Raw genomic sequence first — 26,820 nt, 5'->3', positions numbered from 1 at the left:
TTGGATGGAAGTTAACGTTTCACTTAAAAACTAATTTCCTATTAACTTATTATAGGGAACAGTAATTGCCATATAAGTTACAATAAATAGTCAAAGTCATAACATCTGCAGGGAAACATGGTCCAAATACAATCCACCCTTTCCTGTAGCAAAAAACTAAAACAAATATTTGACCAATGGTAAGTCTCCAGGCCATGTTAACTAACATTTGAAAAGCTGGGAAAAACTATAGCCTAAACTGACAACTTCTACTACATGTCCCTCTCTTTTTTCCCCCTTGATATCAAATTATATTCACATATCTGTGCAAATTATTACTTTCTGCCCAGCACATGGATAACTTGGTTTTCCTGGGAGAGAGGGCATATAAATAAGTTTCCTGAAACAAGTCTGTAGATGTAGATGCATTGCAGATGGAAAACAGGGAAGCAGAATATAGGTTTTTGTATAATCTGATTTATATTGAAGTCTTTAAAATATACCTACTTTATAATTATAGATAATTAGAAGCAAATGCTTAGATTATAAAAATGTTAATTTCAGCACATGCATTTAATTCTACACTTCCTCTCATTACTACCTTCTGGGAATGTCTAACACCTAATAATAAGGAATGTTCCCTTTCATTGCCTGCAGATAAACCTCTGTTTTAACTGGGGGGGGGGGAATGATTTAATGAAATACTCAAGGGGACAATCTTCAGAGAGAAGGAAAATAAATAGTGTCACAGCCATGCACTTACATTAAAGGGTCTGTTCATGAAACCAGCTGATTGCAGCGTTTTGGGTGACTTATGCTTATAATGCGATTATACTCTTGAGCACAAACCCAGTGCTCAACACAACATGAGCGCTTTTCTTTTCACTGATCTCGACCACATTAACATTACAGTCTTCATAGCAAAAATTAAGCCAGACAAACCCACATAAGATTTGGAGAATATTAAGCACATGCTTCATAAGTGCCTAACGAATTGCACAACAGCAGGAGAAATAGGGTCCCTACCTGAAAATAACCCCCTGCTACTGATTCATAAATAGTAAATCACAGAAGTAAATCTGTATATGCATGTCTTGCTATAAACACAAATACATCAGGTCTTAACAATTTTGCAGTTGTAAACAAGTGAGAAATCCTAGCCGATTGTAATTATATTCAGTAAAGCATGCTAAAAAAAAAAACAGGAGATGGCTTTTGGAAACGCTGCACTAAAGGTTATCGATTGAAGTCAATGTGTACCTTTAAAACAGAATATCCGTTTGCATCGACATATTAAGTCAAATAGCCTATATCGGCCCTGTAACATGGCTTTCTGCTTTATTCCAATCCAACATAAGCTCCTCGACAAACCTCTCGTAGAACGCTTATCAAAACGCATTTAGGGGCTAACGTCACTATTTTGACCTAGTTGGCGCTCTGTACAAAACAAGGAAGTTTTGATATGTACACGCGCACGTTTGCATAGCATAGAAGTTTTGTTTTGTTGGCTCCTGTCGTTTAATACATTCATTAAAAAAAATATGCAGCGGAAAAGGACTGCAGGCCAAAACGCATCGGATTCCGCTTTGCACAATGCTAAGGTATTACACCAATTAAAATGTTTCAAAGCTTTAATTGCGGATTACACAGTAGTAGTAGCTGCCCCCGTGTTCCATTCAAGTCAGTTAGTGCATTTGATCTCATAATGAAATTTGCTCATTTGCTGGCAGACGTTGCACATATTTTCAAAATCCAGTCTCCTAATCAAAACTAATTTGAGGACATATTCTGGAGTTGGAAGGCACAGATCACGTTAATGCTGCGATTTTTCACCTCCTCCAGAAAGCTGCTGCTGCTGCCAAGAAAGCCTCTACTAATGAGACGAGACCCGATCCAGGGTCTGAAAGGGGCTTCTGCTCCAGAGTGTCAGCCGCTGGGAAATACATCTTCCTTCTCATCATTATTCCGCCGTTCTTGAATTATGCTTCTCTACAGAGAGAGGGGCTTTTGTTACAGCCGAAAGGTAAGAACCATGGTTTGGGCTTGAACGACCCACTGTGGAAGGGAGTGGTTCCCAGTCCTGGACTTGGGGACCCAGTGTCCTGCTGGTTTTTGTGTATTTCAGTTCCTTAATTGAACTAATAATTAGCCTAATCAGAGCTTGTTGGAGATGTCAGGTTCGATTTAAAGTATGTTAGATACCCACATTCTTCACCTTTTAGTAATTTACATTTTAAAAGTAAAATGAAGCTAATTGTTAGTTCAATTACGGTTTTAGTTTTAGATTAAAGGTGCATCAAAAACCAGCAGGATTGGGAACCACTGCCTAAGAGCAAAATTAAGCATGATTGGTGCTGACAATGACCTTATTCTTAAATATGATGTGTCTATGGATTCAAATAACTCTCACAATTCATTTTATATTATACATGTAGCCTACTCAACAGGTTTCAATTGACCTCTTTGCTAGGATGTAAATCACAGTAAGGATTTGATACTCATGGTCAGCAGGCTGCATGAAGTCACATGCCACTCCTTATAAACAGGTTTGATTGAGACACTTCAATTCAATATACACCGATCAGCCATAACATTATGACCACCTGCCTAATATTGTGTAGGTCCCCCTTTTGCCGCCAAAACAGCCCTGACCCGTCGAGGCATGGACTCCACTAGACCTCTGAAGGTGTGCTGTGGTATCTGGCACCAAGACGTTAGCAGCAGATCCTTTAAGTCCTGCAAGTTGCGAGGTGGGGCCTCCATGGATCGGACTCGTTTGTCCAGCACATCCCACAGATGCTTGATTGGATTGAGATCTGGGGAATTTGGAGGCCAAGTCAACACCTTGAACTCGTGATTCATCAGACCAGGCCACCTTCTTCCATTGCTCCGTGGTCCAGTTCTGATGCTAACGTGCCCATTGTAGGCGCTTTCGGCAGTGGACAGGGGTCAGCATGGGCACCCTGACTGGTCTGCGGCTACGCAGCCCCATACGCAACAAACTGCGATGCACTGTGTGTTCTGACACCTTTCTATCAACCAGCATCAACTTTGAGCTACAGTAGTTCGTCTGTTGGATCGGACCACACGGGCCAGCCTTCGCTCCCCATGTGCATCAATGAGCCTTGGCCGCCCATGACCCTGTCGCCGGTTCACTGCTTTTCCTTCCTTGGACCACTTTTGATAGGTACTGACCACTGCAGACTGGGAACACCCTACAAGAGCTGCAGTTTTGGAGATGCTCCAAGATGACCCAGTCGTCTAGCCATCACAATTTGGCTTTTGTCAAAGTCGCTCAGATCCTTACGCTTGCCCATTTTTCCTGCTTCTAACACATCAACTTTGAGGACAAAATGTTCACTTGCTGCCTAATATATCCCACCCACTGACAGGTGCCATGATAGCAAGATTATCAGTGTTATTCACTTCACTTGTCAGTGGTCATAATGTTATGGCTGATCGGTGTATATATATATATATATATATATATATATATATATATATATATATATATATAGAACACTCAGGACATTACTGAAGTAAATTTCTAATTAGGATAGTTAAATTCAAGTAATTGCCTGTGAAAGTATCAAAGCTTTTCATAAAACATTGAAAACAGAAGCTGTAGATACAATCAAGTTGCATCTTTTTGAGGTTTTCATCCAGCAGTGGATCAACATAGTCTGATTATATGTATGTCAAATTAAAATCAGTAGAATAGTCTAAATACTTGAATGTATGAATTGATGATACCCGAGTACCTGGTCTTGCAATTCCTCACTCTTCTACTAGAAGTATTTTTTTTAATTCCTGTTAACATTGTGTTTTAATTTATGAAGCTTGATCTCATTGGTTTCAATATTCAACACAGCACGTCTTTTAAAACCTATTTCATAAATAGCTTTGACCTTATTTCAAATGTATGCCTCCCTTATTGAGTAGAAACCTGAAATGTTGTAACACTCTGTAATTAAGCAGACATCCTTTTACTTATTTCCCAAGCTGCGGACTTGTCCTGTCGATAATAAGTAAAAATTATAATTTTTGAAATTGCATAAACTTCTTTAGTATGACTTTATTTTGTCCAACACCCCTGCTTTATTTTCAATTAGGGATTGGTGCCACCTACAGGCCACTTTATATAATTTTGCTATTACTTATGAAAAGGGGGTCCCTTAATAAAAGTGTTTTCAGTGGCTTTTATTCATACAATCATTCAGTACATTTACATGACAAGCCAGTTAAACTTGATCCCTTTAAGAAAACACAAGACACTCACGGAGATGCAGTAGTAGACTGAGCAGAAATGATGTCAGTCTGCACATTTGTAGTAGGGCCCACACCATCACAGTGTTTTCCCCAAAGACTGTGTGTACATGAGATACATTTTTGTAAATTTGTGGAACAGAATGGGGCAATTCTAGTTTTATGGAGAAATATCTTAATTCAGTTCATGCTCATGCATGCTCATGCTGCATGCACAGCAGCATTAAACACATGTTATGATTTTCCCAGATATACACACAATAATGTAGCCCAATTCTTTTCATTTAAGGAGGGAAGTTAATAGACATCGGTTTGGGTCAGAAGATCTGTCTGACCTGCAAAGGACAAGGACAGCCTGTTGGTAAAGAAAACCTTCTTTTATTTTATTTAACATCTGACTTTTATATGAAGCATTATTTTAATTTTGTATATGAAGATTTATTAATTAAAATTAATGTTTATCTAATTCTGAGCCAGAATAATAGTCTTTGAAATCAGTGAAGGTAGGTTTTCAGGATATGTTCCTTATTATAGTTTACCTGTATTTTGAGAACATCTCAGTTGATATAACTTTGAAACAATAAATGATAGTCAGGTAGTCTTAAGGAATAGCACAATATTGTTGCCACTAGTATTGTATGTTGTTGAGGTGTTTACTTAATATTCATCTTCCATTGTTCCTAACGCCTGTTTAATTTTATCGTTAGTTATGCTGGATGCTCCTACTGGTATGTCTTCGGATGTGTGGTTTCAGATACAGGAGGATCTTTCCCGGTTAACTCAAGTTAGTACCAAGGTGTTTCATAACCCAATATTCAGCACCCACCCCCTACACCCAATGAAGAATAAAAATAAGTACACATTCTAACCCATCTCATTCTCAAAGTTATTTTTTAGACAATACACATTTGACTGTAGGGCTCTTCATCAATTTTAGATAAAGCCAATATTTATGTTTGCAATTTCTTTGGGGGGATAAAGTTAATCACTAATGAATAGTCTTCAAACTGCAATGTCAGGAACAGCTTTGTTAAAACCATGGATTTTGTGGTGTTGTTTTTTTCCCGCTGTAGCAACAATGAGAAAGTAATACATCAGTGAAAAGAAATAATGACTATGAATTCCAAGCCTTGAATAGGGTTTAATTTCTGTGTGTTCACTGTAGTTATATTGCCTTGACAGTATTGAAATAAGTAATGCTTCTGCAGCTGTTATTCAAGGTTTGTGAGTTATGGTGACCTTTTTCTGGAATAGAGATTTTGTAATGCCTAGTATAATATTTATTGTAATGGTTGAATAGATCTGAGTGTGCCACACCATGAATGTAAACGGTGAAGATAAATTAGGTAATTGTACAAAGTGTTATAGTCTGTAATAAAACAATAGTGTTAAAAAAACTGAAGGTCACATGGCTTAATACATTTGTATTAATATATTTTTCTTTTTAATACATTTACTGCGTTGGATTCCAGTGAAAACAAAATAAACAAACAGGCAGAAAACATTATCCTGTATACTAAATAGTGTTTGCCTGAATCTACCAAATTTTGCTTTCCTTTTCATATTACCTAGCATAAGGGTTTGATAATTAAAAGGTCTCATAAACTAAAACTATTTCAATAATGTGTGGTGAAAAGCTTTGTGTTTTTATACTTAGAGTAGACCATATGTTTCACAGGAGCTGGTTGTAAAAGGCAATGTTGTTGTATTTAAAAACCTCATACGATAACCCTAGTATGGGAATTTTATACATATCCTGTTGTAATTTAATGTATTTTCACAGAGAGGACTCATTAGGTGGCATTGTTTCTGTGTATCAGTTTAATTGTTTGGCATCAAACTCTAAGACTTTGTGAGCACGGTGTGATGCTACACAATCAGCGAGAGACATCCATAGGCAAGTGAACCATAATTAATACGTAGAATAATGCCAAGTAATGAAATGCCTTTTTACAGCAATCCCCAGAAAGCAAATGTGATCTTATTAATATGGTCACGTTGCCTGTTGTTAGGAGCAACTGGGGGATGAGCTTTCCACAACTGCTGCCATTCCTGATCAATAAACAAACACAGAGCTATGAAATGTAAACTGACAGTATGTCCTATGTTGTTTGTCTAAATTGCACAACTGGGGTTAATTGGATTAGGTGCCATTTTGTATCTCGACTGTTTAAGTTAAAATACAGTACCTCTGCTTAATGTTATCATGCAGATAGATATTCTACAGTGTCCTAAATAAAGAACATCACTTTAAAGTGAGCTGGCTACTGTTTGAGGTCTTTTATATATGTATTGTGGTTCAAAGGCTTCACTCTCAGCTCGTTCCTTTTTTAAATACATTTTTTTGTTTATGCGAGAGCTGATTTGTATGGTAAGGATCGGTTCTGAATTGAACACAGGCTGGGAAATGAGATGTCGACATCAGGGATGCAGAGCGTGTTTCCTAGTGAAGGATGACTTACAGAGGGAAAAGGCAAAACAGGGCTCAGTCGACACTGTTAGTCTCAGAAGTGTTTACTGTGTCTTCAGCCACTGGCAAATACAGAACAGATTGAGATGTGGAAGTAAAAGGACGGTTTTGTGTGCTTGTTGTGTTGATGTGGTTGATGTTCCATTTTCAGTATTGTTATGTTGTTAGTGTTTGTTACGTGTTTCTGTCAGGTGCCTTTGTTTGGATTGTATTATAAGGGTGCTTCTCATGCAGTGAATATTACTTCCCATTTTTCTACCTGGAGTTAACTTTTCGGTATCCTATACTCTATATGCGGAATGTACCCTTTGTAATCAATTCTGACTGAATTGAATTATATATGCCTTCACTAGAAGTTATTTTGCTTGTACTATATATATATATATATATATAGCTACCCATGCTTTCAGCTAGCCTATATTTATTATTCAGATAACGTACTTAACGTACTGCCGAGGCCTGGTATGTGGGGTAGTTTACAGAGGAAGTGTGTTAGATAGTAAACAACTTCAGAAAAGACAGCACGTGTGCTCTTTTAAGGAGAGGCCTAGTACATCATGGCAAATTTAATCTTGTGCAGTGTCATCAGGTAATGTTCAGCAATTTACTCCTGAGGTGACAACTAAAAATCCTTGTCCAGAACGGAATTGTTTATATATTGGACGGGAAGAGGTCCAAGACCATATATTAAGAATGGGATGTAGGGCAGAACCCAGTGAGAACTGAGTTTTCTTGTGTGTTCATATCCTACAACACAATGCTTTTCTATTCTTTTCACTTCTACAGAGGGACGCAGAACGTGGCACATTCAGTAAAAGTGGCACAACGATGAATACTTTTTTTTTTTTAAAGCCTGTGTTTTGTCATTGCTGGTTGCTGGAAAGGTTTGCGGTTGTTATGGAAATTCGAGGTAGAAAATATTCAGACGTGCACAAGTTGTTAATGGACAAAATATTGTATGGATGAAAAAGAAAAAAAAACAATTAGACAGACACCCCAAAATAGTTGGACATCTTTTAGAGAGGGGGATATTCATGAACGACATAGAACAATTTGTAATCCAGCTTTAAGGAGAGTTCCTGTACTAGGCCTGACTGTCTAACAGAAGCATATCCAGAAACCAGAAAAATAACAGTTGTGTCAACTTTAGAATGGGAATTTACTGTGAAATGGTAAGAAGTGAAGAGACTTCATTGTAGTGCTTTCCCTTACGAAGAAATATTTCACTGACTCTATGGCACTATTTGCAGGTGTGTACATATGACAGGGCTGGACTGGGATTCAGTAAACGAGCGATGCAAAACGAGACTACAGGAATGGAAAAAGTCTGGGGAGTGTCAACAACCGGAAGGTAAGTGAAGCTTCATGTGTATTTGTACATGCTGTCTACTCCTGGACTTCCTGGATAATGTTAAAACTGAAACGTATTCTGAATCGTTATGTTTTCAAATCACATATCTGAAAATGTTTCCAGGGCTCTCTGTAGCCTGACAATGATGTATGTGAAAAGAACAGCCCTGCTCAGGCAGATTCTTTATGAAACCAGCTACATTTGCTCTCTTTCGTGAGTAATTGGATTAGCTAATACGTGATGAATTTGATATTTTTAAAGGATGACAGAGCCGATATGTTCCCCTTTGATGTTTTTACAAAATACCATTAATTCCCAAAGCTATATTTGAAACTGTTTTGGTGACTGGCAGGCCTGGACTTCTGAGTTTACATCAAAATGTTCTCCCCAACCTAATCAAATTGCTCTGTTTATCCAAACAATTTGCGTAATTAAATAAATTGCTGGATTCAGAATCTGTAATTTTTGCTGTGATGTGATGCAGCTCATATTCTCTCCAGAATGCTTTTCTAAATATATATTAAGAGATTTTCAGGAGGTGGGAAATTTGTCTTGCCTCACTTGTCTATTAGGTTGGGGCAGGTCATGCACTAAGTCAGGTAAAATGCTGTTTGCAAAACGTCCTTTACATCAGGGTTACTAGCACGAATGTTTGAGTTTTATTCCTCGATAGATATTTGTTTCCTCCTTGAACTAATTATTGATTTGCCCTGTGTAACAGCTGTTGATGTTTCAAAGACATCTATTAGAGCTGATGGACTGTGGCCTTTGGGATCTGGAGTTTTTCACCCCTGTCATAGATGTGTCGGACATCTTTCAAACTTTTTTGCATCTGTGAAACATAAAACAAATAAGCCAATGCCAGTTTATTTAGAAAAATCTGTGAGCAGGACCAACACCAACAACAAAGCCAAAAAAAACGATACAATAGTTTAATGCATTTTAAAGACTGTTAATTTATTTCTTAGTAGTGTTGTGCATTAGGAGTTTTAAAAATCAAAGCAAAGTCACAAAGGCAATGATGTAAAATACAGAAATATTTCTGTGCTGCATCTCACAGTGCTTTGCTTGTTCATGGTCATGTTTTTTTTTCTATTAGTACAATTTCAGTTCGCCAGTATCTTATAATGCCTCTCTTCATCAATCTTTGGTTATACAGTGGGGGGAAAAAGTATTTGATCCCCTGCTGATTTTGTACGTTTGCCCACTGACAAAGAAATGATCAATCTATAATTTTAATGGTAGGTGTATTTTAACAGTGAGAGACAGAATAACAACAACAAAATCCAGAAAAACGCATTTCAAAAAAGTTATAAAATTGATTTGCATGTTAATGAGGGAAATAAGTATTTGACCCCTTCGACTTAGTACTTGGTGGCAAAACCCTTGTAGGCAATCACAGAGGTCAGACGTTTCTTGTAGTTGGCCACCAGGTTTGCACACATCTCAGGAGGGATTTTGTCCCACTCCTCTTTGCAGATCCTCTCCAAGTCATTAAGGTTTCGAGGCTGACGTTTGGCAACTCGAACCTTCAGCTCCCTCCACAGATTTTCTATGGGATTAAGGTCTGGAGACTGGCTAGGCCACTCCAGGACCTTAATGTGCTCTTCTTGAGCCACTCCTTTGTTGCCTTGGCTGTGTGTTTTGGGTCATTGTCATGCTGGAATACCCATCCACGACCCATTTTCAATGCCCTGGCTGAGGGAAGGAGGTTCTCACCCAAGATTTGAGGGTACATGGCCCCGTCCATTGTCCCTTTGATGCGGTGCAGTTGTCCTGTCCCCTTAGCAGAAAAACACCCCCAAAGCATAATGTTTCCACCTCCATGTTTCACGGTGAGGATGGTGTTCTTGGGGTCATTCCTCCTCCTCCAAACACGGCGAGTTGAGTTGATGCCAAAGAGCTCAAATTTGGTCTCATCTGACCACAACACTTTCACCCAGTTCTCCTCTGAATCATTCAGATGTTCATTGGCAAACTTCAGACGGGCCTGTACATGTGCTTTCTTGAGCAGGGGGACCTTGCGGGCGCTGCAGGCTTTCAGTCCTTCACGGCGTAGTGTGTTACCAATTGTTTTCTTGGTGACTATGGTCCCAGCTGCCTTGAGATCATTAACAAGATCCTCCCGTGTAGTTCTGGGCTGATTCCTCACTGTTCTCATGATCATTGAAACTCCATGAGGTGAGATCTTGCATGGAGCCCCAGACCGAGGGAGACTGACAGTTATTTTGTGTTTCATCCATTTGTGAATAATCGCACCAACTGTTGTCACCTTCTCACCAAGCTGCTTGGCGATGGTCTTGTAGCCCATTCCAGCCTTGTGTAGGTCTACAATCTTGTCCCTGACATCCTTGGACAGCTCTTTGGTCTTGGCCATGGTGGAGAGTTGATCTGATTGATTGATTGCTTCTGTGGACAGGTGTCTTTTATACAGGTAACGAGCTGAGATTAGGAGCACTCCCTTTAAGAGAGTGCTCCTAATCTCAGCTCGTTACCTGTGTAAAAGACACCTGGGAGCCAGAAATCTTGCTGATTGATAGGGGATCAAATACTTATTTCCCTCATTAACATGCAAATCAATGTATAACTTTTTTGAAATGCGTTTTTCTGGATTTTTTTGTTGTTATTCTGTCTCTCACTGTTAAAATACACCTACCATTAAAATTATAGACTGATCATTTCTTTGTCAGTGGGAAAACGTACAAAATCAGCAGGGGATCAAATACTTTTTTCCCCCACTGTATGTGTGCACAAAATGTACATATTCATTTCTATACATTTAAACTGAAATGTAAGCAGCTGTGAAGTTCGGAAGGATCATGTTAGGTTCTGTACGAATACTGATTAGACCAGTTCGATTTCCGAGGCTTTATATTTACGTACAGCGCCCAATGCGATTCAGCTGAGACATGCCGAGAGCTTCAGACCCCCTTCCCCAGAGGTTGAATAACCTGTCACCACAAATGCCATCACATAACACAAACAAGCTCCTGTGTCTCGACTACACAAGCAGCAGCTTCTACTTATTGCATCCTAATTCCAACACGTAGCTTTTTTTTCTCTATGTAGCATGAATGTTATGGTCAGGCTTTACCCACCTTTCACTCTGAGCCTGGGGCAAAATGAGACATTATATAGACAAGTGATTAATTTAACAGCATATACAGCATTTTTCGCCTGAAGTTATTTCCATGCCCCAGAAACAAAGTAGCATATCAAATTAGATCTGTCCTTATTCCAGACAGATTTGTGACAACTTTCCCCAGCAATAGAATGACCACTTACATATGTGCTGACTCCATCCTTGTCTGCAGCTGTTTTTATTCACTTTTTGAATAAAGAAAAAAACACTTTTCAGCATTAAGTTGAGGCACAATCATTATGTATATCTCTGTATTAAATAAACAAAACAAATGTTGCACAAAATCTATTCTTTAGAAAAATCTTCCCTGTAAAATTATATTTGAAATTTTGAATGGGGGAATTCTGCTAAAATAGAATTTGTAAGAATGTGGTTAAACATACATACTGCATAACACCCTAAACAACAATCCATTTAGACCAAGGTTGTGTAATTGCTTGTTTGTCCATTGAAGGACTAGAAAAAGAAACGGCTATAACAGAACCAACCTGCCTAAACTGCCGGCAGTCTGACAGTTTAGCATCTAAACCCTGCTTTTGAACATGGGACCATTGGGAAATAGTCATCCAGCGATCTCATTGATTACACGATTCAAGTCAAACAGGAGTCTAACAATTGTGTCAGTCTTTTGATAACAGGCTTCAAACAATTCCTGTTCCCTTTTAAGCACTGCTTGTAATTTTCTTGTAAGCTTTTGTTTCTGACACGGTAATGTATTGTTGAGTATTAAATCTATCGGAAACATGGTAAATGGTAGATGCTGTATCCGGCTGGTCAGCAGTAGAGTTTACCCTGGCAAGGGGCCCAGACAGGAGGCAGCTACTGATTTTGATGCAAGCCATCAATTTCCTGAGTTCAAGAAGGCAGCAAGCTGGTTTTTTGATGAGTGCCTTCCCTGCTGCAGTGAAACCTCTTAATTTTTCCAGAGCACAAATTTGATTTATGAGTATTAGAGATGCAATACAACAGATGGCGTACTGTAGTCTAGACTACTTTACCAAATACGTTTTATTTTTTATTTATTTTTTATCATTTTTATTTTATTTTATTTTCAAAAGTGGGTCCTAAATCAAATCATAAATGTGACCTACCTGCAAATTGTAAAGTATTATTATTATTATTATTATTTTTATTTCTTTGCAGATGCCCTTATCCAGGGTGAGTAGTACAAAGTACAAACCTGTATCCTATTGTATCATCATTTATAAATAGTAGAAAAGTATAGATTTATAGGTATGTACTTTGTGATTTGTGGGAAGGTCAGAGTTTGGAGTTACTTCATATCCTGATTTTTTTTTTTGCATCTACAATTAGGTTTCCAAACCTCTGGTAATGACAATTATTTGTTAGGTAGCACAATTTTACAAACTAACAGGAAATTGTACTCTTTTGGTTCCTTTAACAGAATGGTTGATGACCTTCACCGCCTTACAAAGGAAGCAAAGATTGAGAAACCCTTCATTCTGGTTGGCTCAGAGCTGGGAGCTCTCAATGGAAGATTTTACAGTCACATCCATGACTCGTGAGTCCATGTATCTTACCTACACAAAGTATTAAAACATATTTATATTTGAGTTTGAGTATATCAGTCTCAAATCAATACCATCTTCAGAAGGTCTACAAATAAGTTCTGCCTGATTTTAGAATTCTAATTCAGTGTAAATGTCTGAATCAAACGTGAACATGAAGAACTCTTTACTTATTATTTTTGGTGCAATTTTACTGGTTCTGAATATTTTCCATATTCAGAGATTTATCAAATGGGTATTTGGTAATGTGTAAAAGTGTATTTGCAACATAATAATAACACTATAGTCTGATCTGTTTGATAATATTGATAACGCATTTAGTTGTGGAGGAATCCATGTAGTGCTCTGAAATTACTCATTATGACAGTACTTTGGGTTCATGGATAAGATATGATTTGAAGAATAAATTGGAGATTGATTTCTCAGTGGGGAAGGTTTTTCTATTTTTCAAACAGAAATCACAACACATCTTCCACATTACTGTCAAATTATTGTTGTAGAATATGCCAGTGACAAGCAGGTATGAACATTAGATACATAAAGAGAGGGAAATGACCCAGAAGAAGACTTGGAAAAGATAGGAAGATGAAATAATTAACTTTGCTGGCGTGATAAACAGTCTAAACATATAGACTTAGAATCTGCTAAATGTCAGGGGTTTCTAAGTTATTTAAATAATGAATGAAAAGTTTAAGAAAATATCTTTGTAATGATAGCTATCCAATAAATTAGATTTTGTACTGAACCTCTAACATTTGTAGGCAGTATGCAAGCATGATTCTTTAGGCCTATGCTTTCAGCAACAGACTGCACATATTCTCACATTACACCAAGCACTTATTACATTGACAGGAGAGAAGGGCTCAAAAAGTGTGCAGTCTGACTCGGCGAAGAAAGTCAAGATGTGGCATAAATTTCAAACCATCACAGAGTAGCATGATTAATAACGCCTATGGTGTCTTCCTGGCTGAAAGATTTAAAGTTTCATCACTTTTGAAGCTCGGTTGTTAAGAAAGTAAATTAAGTTGTGGTGAATAGATGACACCTAGCAAAGCGCACACGAAAACAAAATATTGCTCCTTGGTCACACAGCCCAATTTATCTCTTGAACAGACAGGTGGGCTATATCATACATCTCACTCTCATTACTGTGAGGCTTGACTAGCAGACAGGCCACAGTGTGCAGTTTATCACGGTGTGTCTCCTTTCCACAGGGAGGTTTCAGATCTTGTCCTCATTGATCCGATCCCCGAAGACATTTTTACAGAGGATCCGTGGCAGCAGTACTGGTAAGTTACAGCAGGGATCTTGGGAGCTCAGGAGGAAACTTTTTAGGCTTGTTAAGAGTTACAGTACTGTCTGCACTAAACATAATTTCCCCAGATATCTTCAGGAGTCGTGTAATTCATCTGTGGGGCATTGATTTGGAGGATTATAGTTTATATCTGTGGGTAGGAGGTTCAGTTTTTCAATGATTTTTCTTGTCTCTACCGCCCCCTGACATTTATACTCATTAAAACGTCAATCGCAGGCACAAAAAATAAGTGGTATTTAAAAACTAAAACGTATTTCCAAAATAGTAGGCTTCTATTGTGAGCTAATGTTGTTATAAAATTAGACAACTATTAATCTAGAAACATTCCATTGATATAATTCATTTAATACTTGGTATTTACCAAAAATATGTTATTTTTATATGTATTGGTTAAAAAGGGACTCACAAGCTTTGACACAAAAGGTGATTGGATTAGGATTCGTATTATTATTTGATTACATGTATTTTTAACACTATGGCCGAGTCCAAATCCAAATACTTTGGTTTCGTTAAATTGAGATTGATTTAAAAATGATTGTGTAATATGGATACCAAACATCCATTCGAACCAATGTTGTTGTAAATCTGGTTATATGCTAAATACATACTACTGGTTACGATTTTCGTGATCAGTATAAAGACTACCAACAAATAATGCTGTTGTCCCTGTTTCTGCCTCATATGAAGGTCTTCCCATTTACAATTCAAATGGTTTCAAATGAAACATGACTCACTCAAATAATTTTGGTTGTATCCTACGAAATGAATTTCTTATGTCTTTGGGGACTATTTTACATTGACTTGAAAGTGGATATATAACAACATTTCTACAGGGATTTCTTTAAACCTTACAGCAGTTTTTAATTTATATTAAAAATAAATCAATCAATCCATGAGCCCATGGTTTGCAGAAGATCTATATTCATCCACTTAAGTTACATTATTGGAAATGCTTTATATTCAGTCAGTATTGTAGATTTGTATCATTTGAGTTTAAATGTTTGGCACATTCTGGTGAAGTGCAATTTCTGCACAGGTTGAGCCTCTTTAAAAGTATAATTATTATTGTTGATGTTGTTTTATAGTATTATTATTTCTTATTGTATTTTTGGAACAGCTTAAGATGGTCTCCTCTCCAAAACTTTAATTTCTAAACTCCATGTAGTGATGTTATACACAAGAGTCATTAATATTCAGGTCATGGTTTAAACGAGAGTAATTCTGAGATTTGAAAGCAAGGCTTCATATTGAAAATTGTATGAATAGATGACCAGTCACGTCCTATTTAATTAATCTAATAGTGAGGTGAATCAGTTCAGCTCTCGTGTTTTAAACAAACAAACAGACAGACACTCTTAGGCCACTTGTTTTAATGGTTCCTCTTTAGCTTCCGAACATCAGCACTAATGAGTGATTGATTGATATATTGAAAATTCATTGGTGTTGCTTTTGTACTTTTGTGTCAGACACAGATGCTCAGAACCAATGCAGACATGTCTCTGTCTCTGCTTTTCTAAAGTCGATGACTAAGCATGGGGGCACATGTATTTTTAACAAGTACTGATTTTTACATGTACCAGGTAAAACCAGGTCACTATGTATCTTTTTGTGTGACATACTGGTATTCGAAAGCAACAGAAGAGAATCATCCATGGCATAGACCTTTTTGTTAATTTCCATGCAATCAAATAAATGTCCAGATTGACCTCAAACTTTAAATTAAAGTAGAACTTATATATACAGTGCCCTGCCATAAAATAAGCAAAATAACCCACAAGAACAGAGATCATGAGTATTATACCCAACAAAACACCAAGCACAACTTAGAGTTGACACTAACACATTAAGTTCGCATTTTCCAGATGCAGATTGTGCAGACATTTATTACATGGGTGTGACACTGCTCTGTGAATACCAGAGACTACAGTCTGTACCAAGGCTTGGGAGGACATTCATCATTTCATCACACAGTAATCTTTATGGATTACCTAAACAGTGCATGGGTATAACATAGACACTTAAATAAATCAAAATCTAAGGTGCTTTTGAGTATCATTTGTTTTTCTTAAAAATGCAGCTACTCTGTGTTTATTTATATTTATTCTATTTATTTCTTGTTTTATTTAACCACATTCAAGTACTGCCTAAGGGTAAACCTGGTGTTGATATTTGTTATTCTTATGCCACAATGTCTTGATGTCTACTTGATTTCCCCTCAGCTTGAGCAGTGAATGTGGGGGAAACTCGTTCAGGCCACGTAGGAGTGCGCTCCACCAGAACTGCCTTCCAAAACTATAAGCGTACAATATAATTTCATGTGGCAGGTTAAGGATTCTGAATCCATTTCATTTTTGGATCAATATCCCTCACCTGCTGAAGCATCCATGTCATTCTTGAAACTCGTCAATGTTCTCAACTCAGCACAGCTGGGATTAAAATGGCTTAGAGACTAATGCATAAGTGAAGAGTGCTGGTGTGTTGAACTATAACACCGACAACCCTGGCTGGACATGATTAGCATATTTATGACCGGACATGATTTGCATATTCTGTTTATTCTTTAAACATACACTTTTGCGGTGAAATGTAGCGGTCTGAGACAAGATTTTAACTTGTGAAGGGAAAAAGACGAGGTGCCAGAGAAGCATCCGCTTTGTTACTTTTAGTAACACCATTTTATTATTATGAATACATTGTTGCTGATTTAATTAACGGACCTGTAGTTTTATGTTCACACTGTGTTTATGAACTCCAAAGCAATCAATAAAAATGATTCAGCATATGTGAGGCCAGGCCCTGCACTGAAGTGAGATGCATGGTTCCCCTCCGCATTTTAATGAGGTTGTTCTGGGCTGAATGCAATGCTTTACTGACACTTAGTGGTGGCAGCTGGAATCATTTGATATTTTCTCCTAAATGATTGCATCCAGTACTAATTTTGACGAGGAAAATCAAGACAAAGCCTTGGGTTTCACATTGTAGAATAACATAATAACAAACAGTAGCTCACTGAAGTAAATAGGGTCTACTTTAGTTGGATGGATTGGAATGAATTAGTGCTGTATGGCTTGAATCATCTTCTCTTCTAAAAATAACCTTTGGAGGAAATATTTATAATAAAATAAAGAAACAATGGAAGGATTAAGGGTCTCTGATATTTTTTTAAACTTGGTATTCTTAAAGTGCTTTAAAACTGCTTTAGGAACAAGTGTGAATAGACTCCTTTCTTCGAATCTATGCATTTATTTAGCATTTAAGCTCATTAAATTTCAACCCCCCCCCCACACCTTTTTTTTTAGGTTATAGAAAGCTGAAATGCAAAAATAATATGGTAATGCATTTCTGGGTTTTTCTGTGGAAGAGAAATTCTTACACTAAATTCCATAGTAATAACAAAAGTAACAGACTGGTTATTCAGCCAGGACTAATCCATATGAAAAATCAAACAGCATAAACTGTGGAGCATTAACTTATTTCTCCACTTTAGTAGTTTAGAGATTTTATTCCTCAAACAGTGAGTGTTTTGCTCAGCGCGGTCTGTCGTCGTTCCTGGAATTATCTATTTAAAACATCCCACCTGCCTTTATGGGAGCCACTTAACTGCATTCCTCTGTGACACACACGCCTTCCCGCGCATAATCTCCCCGGCTGAATTAAAAGCGAAATGGATATGTAGTGCTATCTCTGCTAATGCTATGTAAATAATGTGACTAAAGAAAATGTAAATGTAGGTAATATATGAATTTTAACATAAACCGACTGGATAATGAAATAACACCCTTCTATAAGATATGTCTTTTAAATTGGCAGCTTAAAGTTATAAATCAATGAAGTGTCTTAGGACAGTAATAACTTTTTATGTATTTTTGGTATCTTTTTCTAACTTAGGTTTTGAATAATTCTCTAATAACTGTTTTGTTGATATCACTGAGTTGAATGCAGTTTTTTTTTTACATTTCAATTACATATCTTGGTGTTTTCTCTGTTTTAAAACAACTGGAGAATCGTGTTTTACTGAAATTGAAGTTTATATAAATTATCCCAGGTAAATGCACCAACATTAATGTAATTTCTTCTGTAAGCACATTTTAAATACATCCACAACCAACAAACCCACATCCTAATAATAGTAATAATAATATTAAATGTTATTAACATTTTTAAACCTAAGTGGATGCCACTGTTTATCGTTTGAAATCCCCCAAAACAAATCCCAGCAGTGGTGAATAAATACAAATCAGACTCTAAAGGGGAATTGTCTTCATTCACTTTGGAGGGGGACTGATAAGTAAAGAAGTGTGTCTTTGCATTGCTTTTTAATTTATCTGGGGAATCAGGCTTGTTTTTAGGCATAGTTTAGCATTTTTATTCCATACTCGTTCACTAGCTTTTGGTTTTGCCTATAGGCCAAATAATGCTGCACAGATCCAAAGATCTGGACATATCGGCATGCCCTGGATTCATCCTCAGTTCTTGGTCTATTTAAAAAAAAGTGTTGTTTTTCCAGTGTATGTGACTATTGATTGTGGGCTGCAGGTTGAGACCACCCAATTCATTGCATCATTGAGCTGAAACCGATTGGGACTCTTGAGTTACAAAACCACAACATTAATACACTGCACTTTTCCATCTTTCTCATTCCTAATTCTGTAGAGTTGTGGTGCTATTTTTGACTTGTATTTTTTTTCCCTCCCATCAGTTTTCTATATGCACAGTGGGGAATGTGTTTTTGAAAGGAATTCTAAAATTCTGCATCATTCAATATTTCCCATTTACCAGAGTTTACACACAGAATGGGATGTTAGTATAGATCGCACATTCAATACATTTGTAAATGGGGTTTGCAGGAAGGAAAATCTCCAAAAAACAAAAGCAATAGTGGAAACTCATTTAGTATAACAAGCTACCGTTGAGTGCCATCTTCTGGACTACTTTGGTCAGTGAATTTCTATGAAAAACATTTTATAGAATTTGTATTGTGTATATAAACCAATGATGTATTATTAGTATTAGGTCTGATTTATATATTTTACCCCAATCGCAACAAAAATGCAGCAAAGGGAAAAGCAGTCGGTCTCATTTCTTGCTTTGTTTGCTCTCTCATTACACGTTCATCTGACTTTCAACTTCACTCATACTGGTTAAATACTAATAGTTTTCTGGATCTGCAACAAAATCCAAACAAATTGAGTGCCCTGTGCATTGGTTGATTTCTGTTGTTCTTGATAAACAGTTCACTCTGAAATCAATGAAGTCTTTGTGATGTGATATGGGTATTTCAAATTCCAGCACTAACTTATGACTTGTGGGATGAACCTGTGAAAATGAAATATGCTCACATATTTGTTTGCAAAAGCAACACTACAGCCAACTCTTGACGGTTTTCTGCCCCTCGTGTATAAGCAGCAATGTTGATGATTGCAAATCTTATTTCACCTTGAGGCACATGTATGTACAGTTGCTTCTTGGGTTATATTTTAAGATGGTTACTTGGACAATCAGCTGTTTTTGCTAACCAAACCTCTACTTGAGCCTGTTCTGTACACTAATTGGTGCACAACTGTCATGCAATGTGTAAATGTATTATTTTGAATTGCTATGTTTTAGTTAAATTGAATTTGTAATGATTGATGCCTTTTACTTAACTGTATTTTTGCACTTTGTTTGCACTTATGTTGTAAGTCGCCCTGGATAAGGGCGTCTGCCAAGAAATAAAAATAATAATAAAAAATAAATAATAAACCATATGATCAATTTGCAACACATTTACTGGTGATAATTTGCAAACTAGACTTGCAATTGCATCTTTTATTTTATTGTATTTTTTGCTGTTGCCTACTGTTCATTCTCACATTGAGTAAAAACATATCAATATCAATTGATGGCATTGTATACATTATTCTTTGTATAGGTACAAAGAGCTGGTGCCTTCCCTTCAGGCAATGCAATTTTTTGCAGCCACTGGACTGAACAGAATGCTACTGATTTTTGGATGGATGAAGCAACCAATCACAGGGGAGCACATCTCTGAGGATCTAATACAACGACAGGTCAGTCTCATCGAATACTATTGTCAGTGATGCCTCTGAGAGAAAATTAGTGTTAACAGCGTATTTTTCCTGCCTGCAGTTGGTGCAATTTTAATTGGAAATTTCGTTACAATCATTCATTGCTCATGTCCTTTTAGGTTTTTTCTCCAATATCCTAATTTGACACTATGAAAAGTATGTGTTAATGAGTGAGATGTCTGTAACACAGATTATTTTCATTAATTGTGGCCACTGAAGAAAAATACAGACTTTATGCTAAACATGTTTTAATACAGATGAAATGTGTAAGATATATAAGGACATTCAGTAAGTCAGCAGCCATGGGAACTGTCAATAATATATGTTGATTTGATTTGGATACAATATTCCTCCCCATATCAAACCATGTGCTTATCAGACATAATTAGGCCCTCTGTGTATTTTGTGTGACCACTAGGTGGTGTTTGTGCCAGATTTCTGATTGCTGCGATGCAAATACTACCTCAGCTTGTTTTATATATACATACATGTTTTTTTTTCAGTCAACTAAAGCTTTTAAGGTTATACACGTTTTTATCATTGGTTCTGTATTTTGTTGGGAACCTGCATTAATGAACAAGCTATTGTGTGGAAAAAGACAGACCTGCCCTGTTTAATCCACTCCAGTTCTCCTAGCGCTTCTTCTTTGAGGACCTTAATTTTACTATTTAAGTTCAGATGTAAGAGTTTTTTTTTTATTTATCTAACATTGTCATAGGGAGTATCCCAGAGAAAATACTTATGAATCCAAATAGCTGTCTTATAGTATAAAGCACTGTCTATGGATCTGTAGTCACACTCTATCCAAATGAATGTGTCATATTTCAGTCCATCCATTTCAATACTACTTTCACCTCCAAAATGGGAATGTTATTTTAGGCCTTTTTTTTACCTCTGATTTCCAGTAATGAACTCCTAAAGAGGACCTGGAGATTATTGTGATCTTGATTCCACACTTTGTGCCGTCTCTATGCCTCCGCACCACTGCGCCGTCTAGGCTCCCAGCTGGGTGCATGGTCTCATTAGCACGTTCAAAGAAACTGATCATGACAGGGGCAAAGAGAGCCATTTGCATATTGATAAAGCCAGGTCAACCACGGGCCTTTGTACATTGTGGTACCAACTCAGTACAAATTACACACAATCAAAAGAGCACTGTAATAGAACATTCTGAGCAGATAACTCGGATTAGAGACTCCAGCCTAAATGAAGGTCCATTAAACACACTTCATTATGTGCACCGTTTTTTATGTTTTTATCTTATTCACACACACAATATTATTCTGCAGGCTGAGTTAGGCCTGGGTGGGGACTCGAGATTAAATTTGGATTACTTTCTACAGATGCAAAGACAAAATCACATCGCCTGGCAGCAAAATTGACTAATGTCAACAATGAATTTCCTTGGTTTTGGTAATTCACTAATAAACACACACACACATATGTGCAGTGCTAATCACTGGAACATCCACAAGGCTATTAAGTTTGACTTCCTTCATATTGAGATTTATGAAATGTTCTTGGATTGGACACACTGGTCAGTATTAACCGTATTAATGAGAAGAGTGAACTATGATTCAGACTGATAGGTTAATCGCGTTTACTTTTTATTATCACCAGATAACCAGCTGTATTTTGTCTAAAAGTCCGAAATTGTCTAGGAATGCTCCAGGATCTGTCTCTGCACTTGTGGTGAATTGGTGCAGTTCCTATGATTTATAGTAGCTGCTTATTATCAGCATTTTCTCAATGTGTTGATATACTTTCTGGTATGTGAGTTTTTTCAAGAAAGCATTTTGAAATATTTTTTTTTGTTGGAACAGTATTATTTCATATAATTATTATTTATTTTTTGCATTATTTGTCTTCGAACCATAGGCAAGTAGCTGCTCTTTGGACAGTATATTTCTTACACATTAATTAGCCATCGGAAAACAGTAAACATCTGGGATAAACACATTTGTAAATTACTCTGCTAGCATGTTGTATATAAATGGAGTAATTTAAAATAAACATTATATTCCTTTTTGCTTTTATGCTTTATAGTAATAGTAATAGAATATGTGTGTGTGTGTGTGTCTGGAATCTTGGAGATTCACTGTTCTAAGAGCTGGGTTAAAGAAAACAAGACACAAATTAAATCATTCCCATCTTGCTGAGTATTTGCTTCATAGGAGAACGCATGGTTAGTCCTACACTTACTTGTAGTGAGCTCAGCAGTCGCTCAGCACAAAAAAGCAATCAAATAGCAGTTAATGGATACATGGCCCTTTTATGTAATGATGAGAAGGTTTGTGGCCCTTGAAATTCCTTTTGACATTTTAATTTGACTATACGCTTGCTTCACGTTGCGCATTGTTCCTACCTGCTCCACCACTTAAGCTGGATTATTAATTGAGTGTGTTAAGCCACTGCTTTTTAAGTACCTTTGTTTTTGGAAGGGGCCCCGGCACATTTGATGCATAGATTTCACTTTGTAATTGCCATGATCTAAACGTGGAAACAACTGGAGGGAAGTCGAAAAAAAACCTCTTTCAATGTCACCGCCACCTGTATTTGTGTACAAGATTATGATAATTGAGGGGGTTTGACTATCTTTTCTTTTTTTTCTTCCTGATACAGTATAGGAGACTGAAATTAGCTTGGGCTATTTATTTAAATTCTCTATCTGTACAGCATAGATGACTGCTGCAGGTTAAAGCTGAATCTGTTCATTAAAATCCCATTTTTTTTTTGTACCTACTTTTTGATGGTGATAGAGATGGGGGACTTATTTCGGCTTTTGAAATATTACAGTTGTTGCCAAGGAGATAAGTACATCAAGTAAGGCATTGTGCTTGAGTTCTCAAGGGGAAAAAAAGGTTTGAAGACAGACCAGAGAAGTCTAACATATACAGACTAGTTTAGCCCAGGCAAAAAAAAACCTTTCCTTTTTCTCAAGGTCACATTAAGTTATAGAACACGTACTCTTTAAAACATGAAAGCTTTAATGTATATAAAATATAAAAGTATTATAATAACCCCAAACTATTTTTTCAATTGTATGTGAACTGTATGTGAGACATCATCAATACAATTAGACCATGAATAATCTATTAGGAAAGAATATCAGCACAGTGTTCTTATATTTGCATACTACTGTATATCACCACTTTTCTTTTTCTTTTTCTTTTCAGAAGTGCTTTATATTACAGATGCTGGTAGAAGACATGTCGTTTATATCAGAGCGTCAGTCTATGTTATTTTATCTGTTGAAACATTCCAATCCAATCAAATCTTTGGCAAATGTATTGGTTTCCCTGGCAATATGATAACTGTAATCAAAGTATATGGACAAAACAGATATTAGATTAGGTATCTGCGTTTCTCCATTTGTTTCCATCACTCTTTTTTCAGGGCAAACAGTACTTTGAGTAAAGTAGATGTTGGATACAGATGTACTTTATATAGAATTATAATTCCCACAAGAAAGCAGCCAATCACAGACAGCCTTTGCAAACATTCCTATACTTTTATGTGCATGAATGTCATCCCATGCACAGAATTATCAGTATTTAAAAATTCTTCTGTTATCAACTACATTTCTGGACACTTAAATGGCAGAGATGCAAGTTTCACAGGATTGTACATTTGCTTTTAATAAATAGTTTCGTTATATTTAACTAGCATGAAAACACAACACAGATCAGCTACTGTAGGTCAGTCAGGACCGAATATTTTTTAGATGGGGAGTAGGGGTCTGATTATTATATTCAACAAAACTTGTGTGATTTTAAATTAATTAATATGTCGTGTCGAAGGTGCACAGACTGCCCGCAATTACATGTGACAGTGTAACTTATAGTAGAATGCAAAATGTTGGCAAACCTTTCTGTACTATCCACATCTCCTAACCCTTCTCATCTTTTCTGGTCTCTGCAGAAATACCTACTCAGCAACCCGGCTCATCAGAGCGGCTCCGTGGATGAGCATTTCTTCCTTAATGAGAGTGTCTTTCAAGTCAGGTAAAAATCCACTTGTTTTGGTAGTGGGATCAGTAAAAACATTTAGGCCCCTAAGAGTTGGCTAGTGTGATCAATGATTTTCCTAGCCAGCAATTATGACGCTTCCATTGGGTTTCCCTTCTTGTGTCGATAGCATTCAGGAGAAATTGTAATAATTACAATTTTAATACTTAAATTTTTTCCCTTCTTAAATACAGTAGTTGAAGAGTAATAATAATGTTATATATTATTAAACTGGCTGTAATTTCATATTTTGTATGGGAATGGCTGGCTTGGTTGAGCAAATGACCAATTTTGGGGTGACAGTAGAGTAAATTGAGTATTTAATATCCCCCAGATTTTCAACTGAATATTTCTTAGTAAATTAAGACTTTGTAGATTGTAGATAGTTGAATGGCTCTATTTTGTATGTATACTTCCTCTCCAGAAATGCTTACTATAACAGTAAGTGATGCCCATATCATAGACTTACTGTCCCACATGCTATCAGATTACAAAGTACAGGATCAAATGGCGGACATAACCTTTTATGCAGAATGCGTATCATGATAGTGGAAAATAGAAGGCACAATAAAGCAGAACAAATATTTTAATAATTCTAAAGGACAGCATAAGGGTAGTGAATTAATTATAGTAATATATTGTTTTTGTTTTTCCAAATATATGTATTATTATTATTATTATTATTATTATTATTATTATTATTATTGTATGTATTGTATCTCATGTTACATAAGTGAAGTGAAGTAATTGATGCAGACCAAAGTTGAAACAAATTTTGTTTTTCGTCCCTCAGGGAAATTTCCAAATACAAACCACTTTCTAGCGGAACCTCTGTAACTGTGATAACTGGTGATTATTTTGATGAATTACTCCCAGCCCATCTGAATGAAGTAAGTCAGTCTCTTTGTTCAAAGAATTGCCCACACAAGTACACTTCGATCTGAAAATGCAGGTGTGTAGAACATTCAATGACGGCACGACAATATAGATTGGCCATCCTGTTGGTCTAGTGTAAGACTGGTGAATGGATTTGTGGTAGTGACCGTATTCAAGTTTTATTGTAGTGATTCCAAAAATTGCTGCTTAGCTGACATGCATTCAGACACCACTGATTTGATAGTTGCTTGTTTTGTTATTTGTTTTCTTTTAGTATTTACTGTGCCATTACTGTGCTTTATGCTTTATTTTCCCAGATGTTTTCTATTGCTTTTTTCCTTTCTTTATTTAACTGATAATTTCATAAAGCTGTGATCCAACTTCTTGTGTGTTGACTATTCTGTGTGTGTATATATACAGATGGGTGACAAATTAAAGGAACGACTCAACATAAAGTGTCTCAGTAAGGTGTTGGGCCTACACCGTGCCTTTGGACCCCCTTACTGTAGGGGTCCAGCAGTCAGGCCTGTACCGTTCTCTTGGTGTCGCCACACATGCACTGTTGCACTGTTGTTGAGAACACGAGCCAGTTGAGCATCTGTGTGACTGAAGCTCCTGCCATTCGTGCCCCAATAATGACCCCTCTTTCAAAGTCACTTAGATCCTTTCCTCTTGACATCTTGATCCAAAATCAAGGTCAACTGGGCCTGCTCAGCATTTTTATGTTATGTTCCTCCACTCATTTATTCAGGTTTTTCCTTTCACTTGTCACCTATGTGTATGTATGTGTATATATATATAAAACTGATAAGCCAAGCTTAAACTTGACTTTTGTAACATGTTAACACCTGCAACTTTTTACCAGCTTTAAAATGTAGTTGTAGTGTGGTTATTTGTATTATATATATTTTTTTTTATGTGTCATACTGCCTACATACTTGCTTTGTGTTTTCTTCCAGGCTGTGGCGAAGTGTCAGAAGCAGTTGTTGGAGCAAACCTATCCGACAGCAAAACATTTTCAGATTTCTGGAGTTGACCGGAAAATGCTGTACAGAAGTCCCTTTGCAGTGACAAAACATTTAGCGACATTGGTAAAACGCAGAAAGCCTAAACAAGAGAGCCACTAATCTCCATACAGTACAAATACATTTGAACTTTTGGAAAAACAGCCCACAAAATGTACAGGAGCCTGCAGAATATATGGATATATTTATTTCTGCATCGATACCAGGTATTCTGTTCTATAGTTCAGTCGAACGTATAGGTCATTCAGTTAAAAAAAAAAAGATTTGCCTGTGGAAAGCCTCTTTTAAATAATTTTCACAACAGTAAGAGTTTGGGAACTGCAGTTCTTGTGTTTGTTTTACAAATACAATCTTAAAAAAAAAAAAAAAAAAAAAAAAATTGTACAGCAAGCTTTCAGTTATGAAACTGTTTTGAAAATGTCCAAAAACAAACTTCCTTCAAAGCAGAAACCTGACTCTAATTGTTCTTTACTCGAAATAAAATGTTTGAAACATTTTTGTCCTTTCTTTGGCATGTACCACTTCATTACACTTCAGGCAGTGAGGCGTCGAGACTGAACATTAGTGAGAGTGATCTGTGGGAATGTAGAAGACTATTGTCAGCTTCCCTACAAAGATTTTACCTTGCCACAGAAACTAGATTCTCTGACAGATATGCAGAAAGCATTATTCACAGCAGGCAATGTCCTGGGTTAGTACAGCAAGGCAAATTAAACCCTTCTTAAATTTGTATTATTAAATTCTAGTACAATTTAAACAACAAACACTCCCTCTGATTATTGAGTGGTATAT

At 36.7% G+C, this 26,820-nt stretch overlaps 1 protein-coding gene across 1 annotated transcript; it reads left to right on the top strand.

Annotated features, from left to right (window-relative positions):
- The first annotated feature begins 1,417 nt into the window (after positions 1-1,417).
- Positions 1,418-26,522, top strand: LOC136713563 (uncharacterized). The gene is made up of 11 exons (XM_066690688.1): positions 1,418-1,580; positions 1,822-2,002; positions 4,535-4,606; positions 4,953-5,029; positions 7,966-8,066; positions 12,614-12,730; positions 13,952-14,026; positions 19,964-20,102; positions 24,042-24,124; positions 24,921-25,017; positions 25,963-26,522. Exons 1-11 carry the CDS (start codon positions 1,521-1,523, stop codon positions 26,128-26,130), a joined length of 1,170 nt encoding a protein of 389 aa, XP_066546785.1. The 5' UTR covers positions 1,418-1,520; the 3' UTR covers positions 26,131-26,522.
- The last annotated feature ends 298 nt before the right edge of the window (positions 26,523-26,820 follow it).

This window comes from Amia ocellicauda, chromosome 18, assembly GCF_036373705.1.
Source record: "Amia ocellicauda isolate fAmiCal2 chromosome 18, fAmiCal2.hap1, whole genome shotgun sequence".
Taxonomy (NCBI): domain Eukaryota; kingdom Metazoa; phylum Chordata; class Actinopteri; order Amiiformes; family Amiidae; genus Amia; species Amia ocellicauda.
This window is presented reverse-complemented; position numbering and strand designations above follow the sequence as displayed.

Excerpts from the sequence above, each read along its gene's own strand:
- LOC136713563 (XM_066690688.1), top strand. The coding sequence starts at position 1,521 with ATGCAGCGGAAAAGGACTGCAGGCCAAAACGCATCGGATTCCGCTTTG. Across the intron at positions 4,607-4,952 it reads AGGACAAGGACAGCCTGTTG|TTATGCTGGATGCTCCTACT; the intron begins GTAAAGAAAACC and ends TTTTATCGTTAG. Across the intron at positions 20,103-24,041 it reads AGGATCTAATACAACGACAG|AAATACCTACTCAGCAACCC; the intron begins GTCAGTCTCATC and ends TGGTCTCTGCAG.